This window comes from Ambystoma mexicanum, chromosome 5q (genome assembly GCF_040938575.1).
Source record: "Ambystoma mexicanum isolate Mex_15411 chromosome 5q, UKY_AmexF1_1, whole genome shotgun sequence".
Taxonomy (NCBI): Eukaryota; Metazoa; Chordata; class Amphibia; order Caudata; family Ambystomatidae; genus Ambystoma; species Ambystoma mexicanum.
In genome coordinates, this window is record NC_090933.1 from 1,267,514,041 (window position 1) to 1,267,527,764 (window position 13,724).

General features: G+C 45.2%; 1 protein-coding gene across 1 annotated transcript in view; it reads left to right on the forward strand.

Annotated features, from left to right (window-relative positions):
- Nucleotides 1–13,724, forward strand: part of TONSL (tonsoku like, DNA repair protein) — a 612,770-nt gene that overhangs the window by 156,766 nt on the left and 442,280 nt on the right. Inside the window, exon 8 of the mRNA XM_069621801.1 lies at nucleotides 1,845–1,990. Coding sequence (XP_069477902.1) covers nucleotides 1,845–1,990 — 146 coding nt within the window. The remainder of the gene's footprint in view (nucleotides 1–1,844; nucleotides 1,991–13,724) is intronic.

Below are 13,724 nucleotides of genomic sequence, written 5' to 3' on the forward strand. Positions count from 1 at the left end.
TTAAACAAAAGAAATATTGAATTGTTTTTAAAATATATGTGGGGTAAGGGGTTAAATCTGATGGCGTGGGTTAGGGTAAGGTTTAAGGTTTTAAACATGGTGAAACTATATTCTCGTTGTCTTTCATTATTTTTGGTTCATTAAAATGTAATTCTCAATTTTACAATTCGTTAAAATCACGTAGATACCATAGGCATATAAAAAAATGGTGAACGTGTCCCTAAGGCACACACAATATACATGAGACAACAATGGTAATTGCACACACAATACACATTAAAGCAAGTGTGCAATTACAGAGCTACTTCGATATAGGCTTTAAAAGGAGAGAATGTATGAAGTGATTCAAAAATAAAAGTAATTAAAATTTAGCAGCATCCCTAAAAAATCATAAACAAGTCTTGTCTCAAATACTCCCCTGCCCATGATTTAGCGCTTTAGCAGGAGCCATTTCTCTAACGCTCCACCTGTCTCTCTCCTGGCCTCTAGTCATTGAAACAGAATCTGGAACGCATCTGTTGGGGGGGAATCTATGTTCTTGCTAGACAAATGTTTGTTCAACAGCTCGTCTGCAAGACTGGTACTATGTCCTTATTTTTTCATTATAACAGTGCGCTCACTGTTGGCTTTGTCCCATGGACAATCTTAATTAAGCTCTTAAAAACTTTCAGCAATTACCTCACGGTTTTTTGGTTGGCATAGTATGGCAAACTCTTGTTTATGATTTTTTAGGGATGCTGCTAAATTTTAATTACTTTTATTTTTGAATCACTTCATACATTCTCTCCTTTTAAAGCCTATATCGAAGTAGCTCTGTAATTGCACACTTGCTTTAATGTTTATTGTGTGTGCAATTACCATTGTTGTCTCATGCATATTGTGTGTGCCTTAGGGACACGTTCACCATTTTTTTATATGCCTATGGTATCTACGTGATTTTAACGAATTGTAAAATTGAGAATTAAATTTTAATGAACCAAAAATAATGAAAGACAACGAGAATATAGTTTCACCATGTTTAAAACCTTAAACCTTACCCTAACCCACGCCATCAGATTTAACCCCTTACCCCACATATATTTTAAAAACAATTCAATATTTCTTTTGTTTAATTAAAATGTTATTCCTTATTTTCTCTTTGCAAAAATCACTAGATACCATGCCTAAGCCGTAATAGTTACTTTTGTGTAGGTTATTCTTTAATGGCCATCCTTTAGATGAATGGGAATGTATTTTCAGTAGATATAGGGTAAATAATTATTTGGGTGCCTGTGTGTGTGTGTGTGTGTGTGTGTGTTTGCGCTCTCTACCTTAAACCAGCCCTCTCCACTCGAGAGAAAATCCAGACTGTTCTGTCGTATGTGAGAGTTTGGACTAACTTTGGACTAACTTGGTGAAAACTCTGCACACCCAGTCAAAGTTGGTGTTGTTCTCTCAGCAGAGGACCTGAGAAAACCTCTGAACATTGCTGTACGATATATCAACAGAAAAGTATGCATACTGTAAATCCGTCTCCACGCCCACTTGAGGAAGGTATCCGTGCTCTGGTCCTGTGCATATTCATGCCGTTTCCTAGGCTAGACACATTAACAGCTTTGTATGTAGCTTGCCAGTTGAGGGCCCACTTCGCAGAATGCCTCTGTAAACCGCACACTGAAAACTCTCATTTAAGTCCTTCTGCTTACTTCACAATTCAGCTTACAAGAGTGCCTGTTTTTGTACCTTCCTCTTACCACCTGTTTACCACCTCCACCGTCCTGTTGGACTAGCAAGCACATAGATGGAAGGGGCCAGAATTATGAGCTAAATCACTGGGTGCCAACTGCTGTTTTCCTTTGTCCTAGCTATTAAAGGGTGCCACCTGGAAGAACGCTTGGCTGACTTGTCTGAGGAGGACCAGCAGGGAGCATTGTCACTTAACGAGCAGCTGGGGGATCTCTTCTGTAAAGTTCAGTGTTACCGAAAGGCGATTGAACACTATAAAGTACAGGTAAGACCTAAAATAAATCATTTTATAATCCATTAAAATTCAGACGGTACAGTGTATAGTGTGCTGTAATAGTACTATAGGTGTATAGCTTTTCTTTTGACTGTGGTAATGATTCATGGGATCTCGTCACTTCTCCCCAGGGGGAGCCCTTACTTGTGAGGCTAGGGAGGTGAGGCTGCTACCTAATAGTTCACCTAGCGGTGTTAGGAAGCAGGGCCTCACAGGGGGAGACTCCCATCCTGGGGACTCCCTAATCCCTTATCCCTGGGGACCAAGTCCCTGTCAGCACCACCACCCCCTGCTGTGCCAGCTGTGACACCACCACCACTGCAAGCTGCAGGCAAAATCACACCTGTGATGAGTGGCCCCAACGTCCCTTCTGGTCCCTCTACAAGACCACTGGCTGGCACAGCAGCCACCTCTTTATCGTGCAGGTACAGCATAGAGGAGGAGGGCGATGACCAAACCCCCTACCCAACCCCGTCGTTCAGCTCGGCAACATTGTGCAGACCGCCTCTTCCACCCATGCCCAACATCCCGGACATGGATGTGCAGCTTTGTGCAATCGAGGACTGGCACGAGGCGATGACAAAAAACCTTGACCAGCAGCAGCTCAATGTGCTGCGGCTGCTGCAGGAGTGCCAGCAACCGCAGGAGCGCACGGGCACAAGGCCGTACCACCACTGCCCTACTCATGCTGGTAAAAAAGGTCCGCTAGGGGAAATGAGGGGATCTCTGCCATGGCTGAGTCCCTCTCGCACACCATGCAGGCCACCCTAGAGCACTTGTGGGCCCAGGGGCCGGATCCGCTATAGTAGTCGGACCCTTCACACTCGGCTGTCTTGCTTCTTGCTGAAGAGATGAATTGTTGCGGGTATCTTCTGTGTCTTAGTCTATATTGGCCTTGTGTCTGAAGATGAGTCTCCTAGAGTGTAGTTATGTGGGAATGTTCTCTGGCAATAGCTCTAAACATTTGATGCGTAGCTGGTGAGGGACTTTTTTTGGATGACACCTTTCCAATGGTACCTTTGCGCCCTGATAAGAAATTGAATTGAAAAAGTATTGTAGTGATTGGTTGTGGGTTGAATAGATATTTAGATCATGTGTCGCATTTGTGTCAGCTGCTACGGAGACATCGAGACCCTCCACTCCGTGTGTTACAATTAGTTCTGGTTTGGGTGAGCTTACACCTGACAATACGCCGGAAAATGACAAGATGGACATGTAGTTTCAATAGGAGTTGTGTGTTCCTTTTATTTTAATTTTAATTAAAGATTGCCTTTTTGTCACCAAGACACACGGAGGATTATTCTGCACAATGTGGGATTCAACCCCATGAACCACTGAACTTCTATGCATAATGCTGTTAATTGATCTGAAAGAATATAAGGCTTGGATTTGAAAAAGGCAATCTTTGCCGAAACACGTGTCATCCTCAAAGGCTATGAAAATAAAAGAACACACAACTCCTATTGAAACTACTTGTCCATCTTGTCATTTTCCGGCGCATTGTCAGGTGTAAGCTCATCCAAACCAGAACTAAATCTAAACATTTGATGTTTCTTATTTGGGGAAATAAGACCTATGACATTGACCATATCTTTTGCCCTACTTCACCATTCTTTTCCGCCATTCTGCGCGAGTGCCGTTCTCTCTTATGCTCTTCCCCATACTCCATAGAATTTGAGTTCATTTTGACTCGCATTGATTGTATTCTGTTGGCCCGTTTTTTGGTTCTTTTAAAACTTTGGTTCCTGTAAGGGACGTCTCCTGCCCCCTTAAGTTGTACTTTCCCTTCTCTTCCAGTTTTTTTTTTTTCTCTTACTGCTCCGCCGGCAGTCCATTTGTCGACCCGTGGTCCAATGCTATGATGGTATGCTTTATTGTCTCCCCTCGTTTGAGCTTCTGCTGTGTGTTCTTTTACCCCATGGCTGAGAGACCTTTAGTTTATGTTCTTTTCAGAAAGGTGTCTTCTCTGAGTTATGTTAGTCTTTCCCTCAATGTTAGCATAGTTTTTCTAAAGTCCACCTATGTAAGCCTTTATAAGGCTAGTCCGTGGGCAATACAGAACTCCAACTCTTGGCCTGCACCACTCAATGTAGAGGTAGCTATGGCAGAGCAGCCAAGCATATCTTAGGAGGCAGATAGGGCTGTAGGAAGGTACTAAGAACTTGTAGCATACATATGGTCCAAAGAAACACATACACTTTTATATGTAACAATAATGATTTATTATATATATAGACACACAAGCAGGGAAAGAGAATTCTTTAGAAAGGTAAGTACTGTCATAAGCAAATAACACAGTATAACAAGCAATACAATACTTCTGGTAAGTAAACCACAGTGTAAAAGACTTTCAGACTAGCAGTATGTAATTCAAGGTAAGCAAAACCACTGTTCTAGTAAACCTTGTATATACTTGTAGAATGGCAGTATGCAATTCAAAGGTAAGTAATAACTTTGTAGTAAACTATGAAACTTATTCTGTTTCGGGAATAATACAGTGATACTACTAACATTAGCAAGCAAGTACTTTAACACTTGTAAGTCTTTTCTTTGCAGAGGCCTTTTACTTAAGTAGTCCTTTCCTAATATAGACATGAGTGTTCTAAGAGGCAGAAGGGGACACTGGTAGTGCCGTGGCCAGCAGTAGACAGAACAGGATCAGGCACAACTGTAGGAAAGGCAGAGTTCCAGAGGATTTCTCATGCAACAAGTGAGTATACTACTTTACAGTTACTTTTTAGAATAGTAGACACAATTGAAAGGTAAGTAAGGAACCTGGGAATTACTTTTCAGAAGGGCAGTATGCTATTCAAAGGTAAGTAATAACTTCAGAATATTTTGTTTCAGATGCTTATGAGAGAAACACCAAAACAATGTAAGTTACTTATCAATCTTTTCACAGATCCTAGGCTTTAAGAGTCCTTCCCTATCTCTTTCAGGGTCAGATTGGACGTCAAAAAGGCAGACACAAGCTGTATACAAGTCAGGCGTTTCTGTGAAAGTTTTTTGTAGCTGATGAGTAACAGTTTTTGGGGGTAAACAGGTTCAGGGACTTCGTAGAAGGCTCTCTGAATGTGCACCCATGTTAGGCCTGGACGAGTGTGTATGGGCGAACTCCCAAACGTACGAATCACCACCCTACCCACACAGGGGCGACTTAATTGCATTATCTCAAGTCCCATAGTACCTCGGCAGCGAAGAAGATGATGCAGGTGAACGCCCTCTTGATGCAGCAGCTACAGGACCCGGTCACTGGATTAAAGGACATTTTGGATGGGATTTTCCAGCAGCAGTCGAGTGGAAAGGCCCCCAGCAAAGGATTCTTCTGTGCTTCTTGCGGCTCAGTGATTTTGTCCCCCTTTTCAAGGCACCAGATGAAGAACGGTTGTCGTCCGAACGATTCGCCTTGCTATCTTGGTCCAGCACTCTGGTGAGGAGACTTCAAGGAGTGGAATCTTGCCACTGGAGGTCCAGCAGGAGTCCGCCAAGTATCAGAGAGATTAGTTCTTCGGAAGATAATGCACAGCACTCAGCCGCAAGGTCCCAGGGTATTGGCAGTTTGCAGCCCAGGAAGGTCACAGCTCGACCTGGGGTGGCTCGAAATGGAGGTCTTCTTAAGACTGATTGGTCCCACCATCCTCTTCGGGGCTCTTCTGTCGCATGGAAGAATGGGTCAGCAAAGCAGCAGTCACTCAGCAGGCATCTTCGGTCACTCGAAGTAGCTACAGGCGTCTTCTCCTCTTCTTCTTCTTCCTCCTCTGATTCAGCTCCAGCGGTCGACTTGTCTTCAGATTCAGGATCAAGGCCATTTATCCAGGAATCCAGCCAATCAGCACTCGTGCTTCAGTCAAACTCTGGAGGGTGGCTGTCATTTCAGGACAGCCAGCCTCCCAGTTGGAACTGGTTCCAGGCAGGCATGCCAGAAGACAAAGGACTGCAGAGTTTCGGACTCCTCCCTCGTTTCCTGTCTTCACAGACACTCTGGAGCCTCGTCGGGCTTCACATAGGATACAGAAGTAAAACCAGGACCTCCTCCACCCAGCACGGCAGAAGTGTAACGCTCACCTGATTCCCGCAGAGGCGCCGGTCTTGACTGGGTGAATGCCGTATCTTCAAAGGTGATGTGTAACACACGGTTGGCTCTTTGGGCTGGACCTCTGTGCACTGTATGTCTGACTCGAAGAGTAAGATGTCTGCAGATAGAAAATATGGGATTAATGAACTGGGGTTATTGGGTGCCTCTCTCCTCTTCCCTTTCTCTTCTCCTGTAGAACCCCAAAGGTCAACGCCCTCACCTTAGGTAAGTGAACGCCGAGCTCTCCATCTGCCTCGGGGCAGGGTGCTGTAACCAGTTCCTTCACTGGATAAGGGTGCAGGCCTCTTGACCTCAGAGGACTGCTGTCTGTCGTTAACTGCACGAACGGTAAGTTCTGGGCGCTTCAAATGTCTTAAAAGTCTTTTGTATGCGGGCTGATGAGAGTTGAGGATCGAACCCGCGTGAGGAATAGAAGCGCCTGGAAGCACGTAGGTAAGCGCTTGTAGCCTGCTTCACGATGCACACTAACTGTCCCTTTTATCTTGCAGGTACAAGTTCGGAGCTTTAGAGAAGCTGAAGGGTGCTGGAATACCCACTGGATTCGGCGTGGGAAGGAGTAATGGCACGTGAGTAATAAAGTTGCCCAATGTCTTTAAACGCACCTTCTTTTGTCTTTCAGATGCGGGATGCAGCGCCGAAGGCCTCCGGAGCGTGCGAAGAGCTGGTAAGCTTTTGTCTTTCAGATGCCGGAATGCAGCGCGAGGCGTTGGTGACAGCCGATGGACCAGCTAAGAGATGCGCTGCCACTGAAGACCGTAGTGCTAACCTGTTCTTTCTTTGTCTTTACAGGTGCTGCTGAAGACTGGATTCCAGGATGGTAAGCCTTTGTTTCCTTAGGCCCAGGGTCAGAAGCAGAAGACACGATGAGCGTTCTGCTGCAGAGATTGCAGAATAACACAAAGCAAGATTCATCCATCGGGTGTGGTTTAAATAGCCTCCTGTAGTGCTTAGGTGCCTCCTTCCACAGCCACGCCTAGGTAAGAAAAGAGTTCCTGCTTTCCAGAAGAGTTCCAGTGTTCTGAACCTAGGGAGTGGCTCCTGCCCCACCCAACAGGAAAAGTAGTCCCAAACAGAAGAGGATCCGGGGTTCAACTGGCAGGTAAGTAAGCAGCATGGTCTGCTGCAGGTAAGTCCACCCAAGCATTATGAGCCCGGCGCTTCCAGCGCTGGGACTGGGCATCTTTATGAGCCTGGTGCCACTGGCGCCAGGACAGGGTCCAAAAGGTCCCAATTGGGACTGGCTGGCACTCGGAACCGGGGTTATGGGTCTGCTTCCAAGGGAGTCGGGCAAGTCCTGATCTTTTGGAAGCAGAGATCATGACAAGAAGAAGGACCAAGAAAGAAGAAACAAACAAGAAATGATGAATAAAGAATACAGCAAACATTTTGGGTCAGTGATGACCCTTCTGTGCATTACTGGGTCTTTGAACACAGCCTGCAGGTAAAAACTACACAAAAGTTGATAGAACATGTCCACTGCCACCAGCCATTCAGGTATGCTTGTCAATGTAACAGAATGTTAAAGGAGCAGTTAGAAAGGGGACACTATGTAACCCCTGAGCACTCCACATAAGGTGAGGTGTGCTGATCTCGCAATATAAAATGTAGAAGGGATAAAAATAATCCCTCAACGCTTTCGAACATTAGTTCTCACAAGGAAAATACAAAGGCACCCCTAAGGGGCTCTCTGCACAGAAAGTGCTTTGTGCTGCAACAGGGAAATATAGATGCCAAAAAGGAGGAAAGTATGACTCCAAAAATATAGTATGGAGCAACATATACATGACTCCTATAGTTACAGTAAAAGAAAGTGTGAGTGGGGGAAAGAGTGTCCCCTTACCAAGGGACATGGAAAAGAAATCCACAAAAGAAATCCACAAGTCCAGCAGAAAGTGCTGGTGGTCTCACAGTTGAAGGAGATTTGGCAATAAATGAAAATTCTTCCCCAACACTCGATTACGAAACGCTCTCTTCGTCCATTTGGATGTGTCTGTTTGTTTCTCTTTGCATACTCTTTTCCTTGCCATTTGAGTCTGTTTTGGTTGAAGCTTTGAGGCTGATACTGCTCATATTGGTTGCCCTCTACTGGTAGCTATATTCCCAGGTGCCTGGCGCCTTCCACGGGATTCTGGGCAGTGTTTATTCGGCCTTCTTAGTAAAATTGTACTCCAGAGGGATAAGTCCATTTGAACCGTATGTAGCTTTTGTTCAGTTCTTGTGTAATTGGCCTCATTTGCTGTCTGCTTGCTAACGTAGCCGGTGCGAGGTCGTAGAGCGTTTGTACTTCCCTCCCCGGAATTGCTTTCCTTGTATTCTCCTTGCGGCCTGTATCACTTCTTTGGTCTGATAATCATGGAATTTTACAATTAGGTCTCTCAGTGTATCTGTCTTGTTATTTCTGATTGGACACGCCTAGTGGGCTCGGTCTAGTCTTATTTTTTTCATCACTTTGTAGAGTTTGGCAAAACAGGCGTCCATGTATTCTCCCATGTTCGACTTCTCTGTTCCTTCCTTCAGGTATCGCACCCTGAGGTTTTCTTCTCATTCTCTTCTCATATATTCTATTTTAAGTTGCATGTTTGTAACAAAATCTTGGAGATCCTCCAATTTTTATGTTTTCTGTCTGTTCCGGAAAGGTGCCTTCAAGTTTGGAATTGCATTTTCAATCATGAATACTCTATCTCCCACTGTTGCTAATTCCTTACTGTTTCCTGTCACTGCAAGCTCCCTGCGTAGGCTTGCCATTTCCTACTTTAGCGATTCCTTTATTTCTTTGTTAAATGTGGTTGGCTCTGTCATCAATGGTTCAACATTAGGTTGGTTCCCCTCAGCCACCTGCTTTCCAATGCCCCCTTCTTTCTGTATGAATCTTTGTTTGGGTCAAACAATCCCTCCATTCCTGTCTTTGCCTGTTTTTGTAACCTGGCCAGCATGGGTTTCACATGTGGCTGTTCTCCTTGGCTCTCACAAATATCTAGTCAGGACCGCGGGAGGGTCACAGTGGCTATTTCTCTTTTTTTTTTTGGCTCACTGTTTCTCTCCGCTACAAAATGTTTTTCTTCCCCTCTTGAAGCCTCTGGCTGTGTTGTAGTGACTGCTTCTAGTTAGGTACACCTTTCTAATGTCTGATGTGGGACTTCATAAGACTTACCTCTTGGTATTAGGGACCCAACTCTTAATATAGGGCTGTACTAGAGTGGCTGAGCAGCCAGGCCTATTTTAGGAGGGGTAATATGAGCTGTAGAGCAGTACACTGAAATAAGTAAGCACAGGGATCCAAATAAACACTTACTCACTTAGTTGTATTAAAATATATTTATTTATATATTCACAAGACACGCAAGCAAATTTAAAATGCAGCAACTAACAATAACCAACAATAACATTTTATGTGAAATGGAATCAAGTTATGTAAGAAACAATGCAGGTGAGTAACTTTTTCTATGTTTTACATATCCAGCACACAGAGTGACGTTAATTAATGTCAATATTAGCACTTATATATATCCCCTTTACAAAATTGTGTTTGGAGGGAAGGTTTCAGAGTTGGGCAGAACACACGTTAGCAACTTTTAATAACAAGTATACTCTCCCAGAGGGATGTAGGCAATCTGTTTCCTAGCAATGAAAGTGTTCACAGTCAAACCCTATGGAGGAACCAGCAATGCCAAAGCCAGTAGGATCAAGACGATGGACCTTTGGGAAACCAGTAAAGCCAAGGTCAAATGGACCGTTCCAGTTTTGATGAAGATCTTTTGAGGAAAAGTTAGTTAACCAAGCATTGGTTCTTGAAGAAACAGGAGCTCAAGGGGAGACTACCTGTTAGTGCACAAGATGCAAGGCCTGCACAAAGGAGTTGAGGTCAACCCTCAGTATAAGAAAACAGCACTTCCCAAGCCAGGAAGCACCGAAAAACGCACAAGATAATTACAACCCTAGCCCCACAGTACCTTCAAAGTGAAGAAGACATTGTAGCTGGTTTCTTTCTAGGTGCAGCATTGCAGACACTGGCGGGCTTCTGCTGCAGCCCTCTGGAGAAGGGGTCGGCATCAATGGATTTAGCTTGCTTCGGCTGCTCTTTGTGGTTTTGGCGCCTTTTGCTTATCGCCAAGAAGAAACGGATATCGATGGTCGGATTCTCTTCGATTACTCGGTCCTGAACTCTGGTGAGGGGACCTTTGCTGAAGAATTCCTGCCTCTTGAGGGAGGTCCACACGGAGGCCTGCAAAGTTTCAGCCGGATTCGATCTTCGTAAGACGATGCACTCAATGATGGTCCAGGTTCCCAGGTATTGGGATTCTGCAGCTCAGGAAAGTCACAACAACTCAGGGAGGGAGATGGGTGGGAGGGGGTAGATGGCCCAAAATGAAGGTTTTGAGGCTAGTTGCTCCTACCAGCCAAAGGGAGGAAGTCTTCCTTGGCGGGTCTTCCCTGTCGATGTGAAAATGGGGTCAGCACAGCTGCAAGGCTTCACTGGTGCTTTTGTGGTCCTGGACGATGCTGCTGGCATCTCTGCCCGTCTTCTGCTTCGGATTCCTTGTTCCAGTGGTCGACTATGCCTGTGGTCCCAAAATCCTCGCCTTTTATGCTGGATCCCAGTCATTCACACAATCAGAGCTGTCAATCACCTGGGGGTTGGCTGTGCGCCAGGACAGCAAGCCTTCCAGTTGGAACTGGTTTCAGCCAGGCATACTCTCAGACAAAGGACCGTGAAGTTTCGGCTCCTCCCATCTTAGGCACAGGTTGTATGCAGTACCCTCTGGGACCACTACTCACAGTTCTGACTACAGGTATAGGAAACCCAACCTTTGGTATACGCTTGTACTACGCAGTTTAGGTAGCGTGTTGAGCAGCCAGGCATATCTGAAGAGGGGTAAATGTGAGCTGTAGTGGAGTTACACAGAGATTACAAGTTACAGGTGGTCAAATAAACTTTTCTTGCATAAACAATTATTAATTTATTGATCAGTCAGCTAGAATAAGCCTTCTTCAGAAGTGAGCAATATAATAGTAACACACAAATACACTTCAATACTGTACACTCTTAGTTGCTAAATCAGTAAAGACCCTTTTGGGATGGCCTACACACATCTACACCCACAGGTGACTTCAATAACCAGGGTGCTTGGGACATTAATTTCTTACTGTTGGCATTTAGAATACCTTTAGAAGTTGGTAAAAGGCAAAGATTATTAGAACAAGAGACCACAAATATTCTTAAGCAGGCAAATACTTTTGGATCCCACAAGAATAGTCATACAATTCAATATGCTAAGCCAAAGTCAATGGGCAAAAGTCTTGTGTAGGATGAGGCACTTCTGGTAAGTAAATGGAAAAGTCTTTGCACACGTTCTTAGGAGTCTTTGATGAAATGAAGTATCAACTGTAGGGCCACAAGCTGATTAGGCTTGTGAGTTGTAGATGTTGCAAGCACTCTACAGTAAGAGGTAAGTTCTCTCAGTCTTTTTACAGTGCCTTAAAATGAAGAAAAAGATGCAGCTGATGACCTCTGTTCCTGTGCAGCTCTGCAGATCTCGCTGTTCCTGGGCCTCAGCCGTGGGGACAAGAGGGAGGACGTCGGGGGACTCCTGCAATGCACTGGGACGGTCAAAACTCGCAACCGGCAACTTCACTTTCAGTGGCTGTTCAGTGTTTCAGCTCCTCGCGTCTACCGCAAATAGCAACACCGCAGTTCCTAGCTGTCGAGATGAACTTTCTTTGCTTCTGGGGTCCCGCACTCTGTTGAGGGGGCACAGGCTCGGCCAGACCTGCTTCTTGGGAGTCCGGAGGATCTTTCAAAAGCTCTAGGCCAGCTTAAAAGCAACGCACACAATCTGGTGTTCCTCTACCTGGCTCTACGGTTTCCAGCAGCAACTCTGGAAATTCAACCAGCTCCGAGATGGATATCCAGGTGGCTTACTTTGGAGGTGATTGGTCCCACCAACCCAAGGGGAGAAGTCGTCCTTTTAGGGGCTTCACTGTCGATGCGAACTTGGCGTTTCAGCACTGCAGCAGGTCTTCACCAGGTAAACCAACGGTCCAGGAGTTGCAGCAGGCATCCCCTTCAAGCTCTCTTTCGGTTCCTTCGTCCAGTGGTCGACTCTGCCTTCCAAGCCAAAAGACTTGCGTTTTATTCAGTCCTCTCCCATTCATTCCAGCCAAGCTGTCAGTCACCCAGCAGGGAGGCTGTCCTTGCCGGACAGTCAGCCGGCCAATCATCACAGAATGCATTTTGGTCTCCTAGGAGACTAGGCACAGGGTGTTTCGAGCACCTCCCTCACTTCCTGCCTACCCCAGACACTGGAGCCAGAGGCGGGCTTCACTCTTGAATCCCGCCAAAGGCGAAATGAACACAGAGACCAAACCTGGTTTGGCGTGCGAAGCAAATCTCAAGAAGGACCTTTCCACAAAGAAATGGCGAAAAAAGAAGACCGGGGGCCATTTTGACAAAGTTGGCTCCCGTGGGTGCTTTACTGTAGCTGTGAACGCAGGCCGCGGTAAAGGCACACCATGGTAGTTCAAACAAAACCACTGCCACCAGCCATTCAGTGTGAAAAGGGTAACATAAAATGTTACATGAGAAACTAGACAAAGGTGCTCTTGGAAACAGTAGTTTATCCAAGAGAAGGTATTAAACCTTTGGGAAATCTGAGACTTCCCTGTGCCACTGCACTGAAGGTGCTGTGTGACACAATGTAAAAGATGATGCCTATGGAGTTTGTCAGACTCCACAACCAAAAGATACACAGTGTATAAAATCACATTAAAATACATGATAGAGTGGGAAAAAGGGCCACACTCTCTCCAGGCTAAAAAAATCAAGTCCTCAAAATCCAGCAAAGTTGCTGGGGGTCTCTAAGGTGGAGGGAATTGGCACATTTCTGAGAATTCCCCCTAACATCCCTCACTTCCTGCCTTCCCAGACACACTGGAGCCTGGGTGGGCTGCAGGGCCGAAACCCGCCAAAGGCAAAACTCACAAGGGACTCAAATCTATTCTAAAGGATAGAGGAAAAGCCCAGAAGGAACTGACAAACGGAAAATGGCAAAAAAAAGAAGACTAGGGCCATTTTGGGAAAATGGTCACCCACGGGTGCTGTACTGCATGTGAAATTAAACCTGCTAGTTACCTGTCAGTGTAATGAAAATGTACATGACCCCTTAGCACCCCACATAGGGTGTCGTGTGCTTTACCCACAAAAGATAAGTAAGATAAAAGTTATCTTACTATTCTTGGAAACTGTAGTTCACACAAGAAAATGTATTTAAACATTAAGAGGAGTCCAAGGGACTTCTCGGTGACACTGCACATAGTGATGGGTGTCACAAAGCAAAAAGCAGATCCCTGTGTTAAACATAGGGAGTTTACCAGACTCCCTGAAACAGTAAAAAAATCCCAGTCCGATCAAAAGAATGGGTGAGGGGAAAACAGTTCCTCTACTCAGGAGATTAAAATCAAAAAAGTCCAGAGTCCATCAAAAGTGCTGGGGGTCTGTAAGGTTAAAGGGAATTATCAAAGAATTATCAAAGAAACTGAAAATTCTCCCTAACACTTCTGTTTCTCTTGAAGCTCCTTCCACCGGGTAAGACAGTACAGTAGTGCACGCTGGCGAATGGAGGCTGGGGGCTT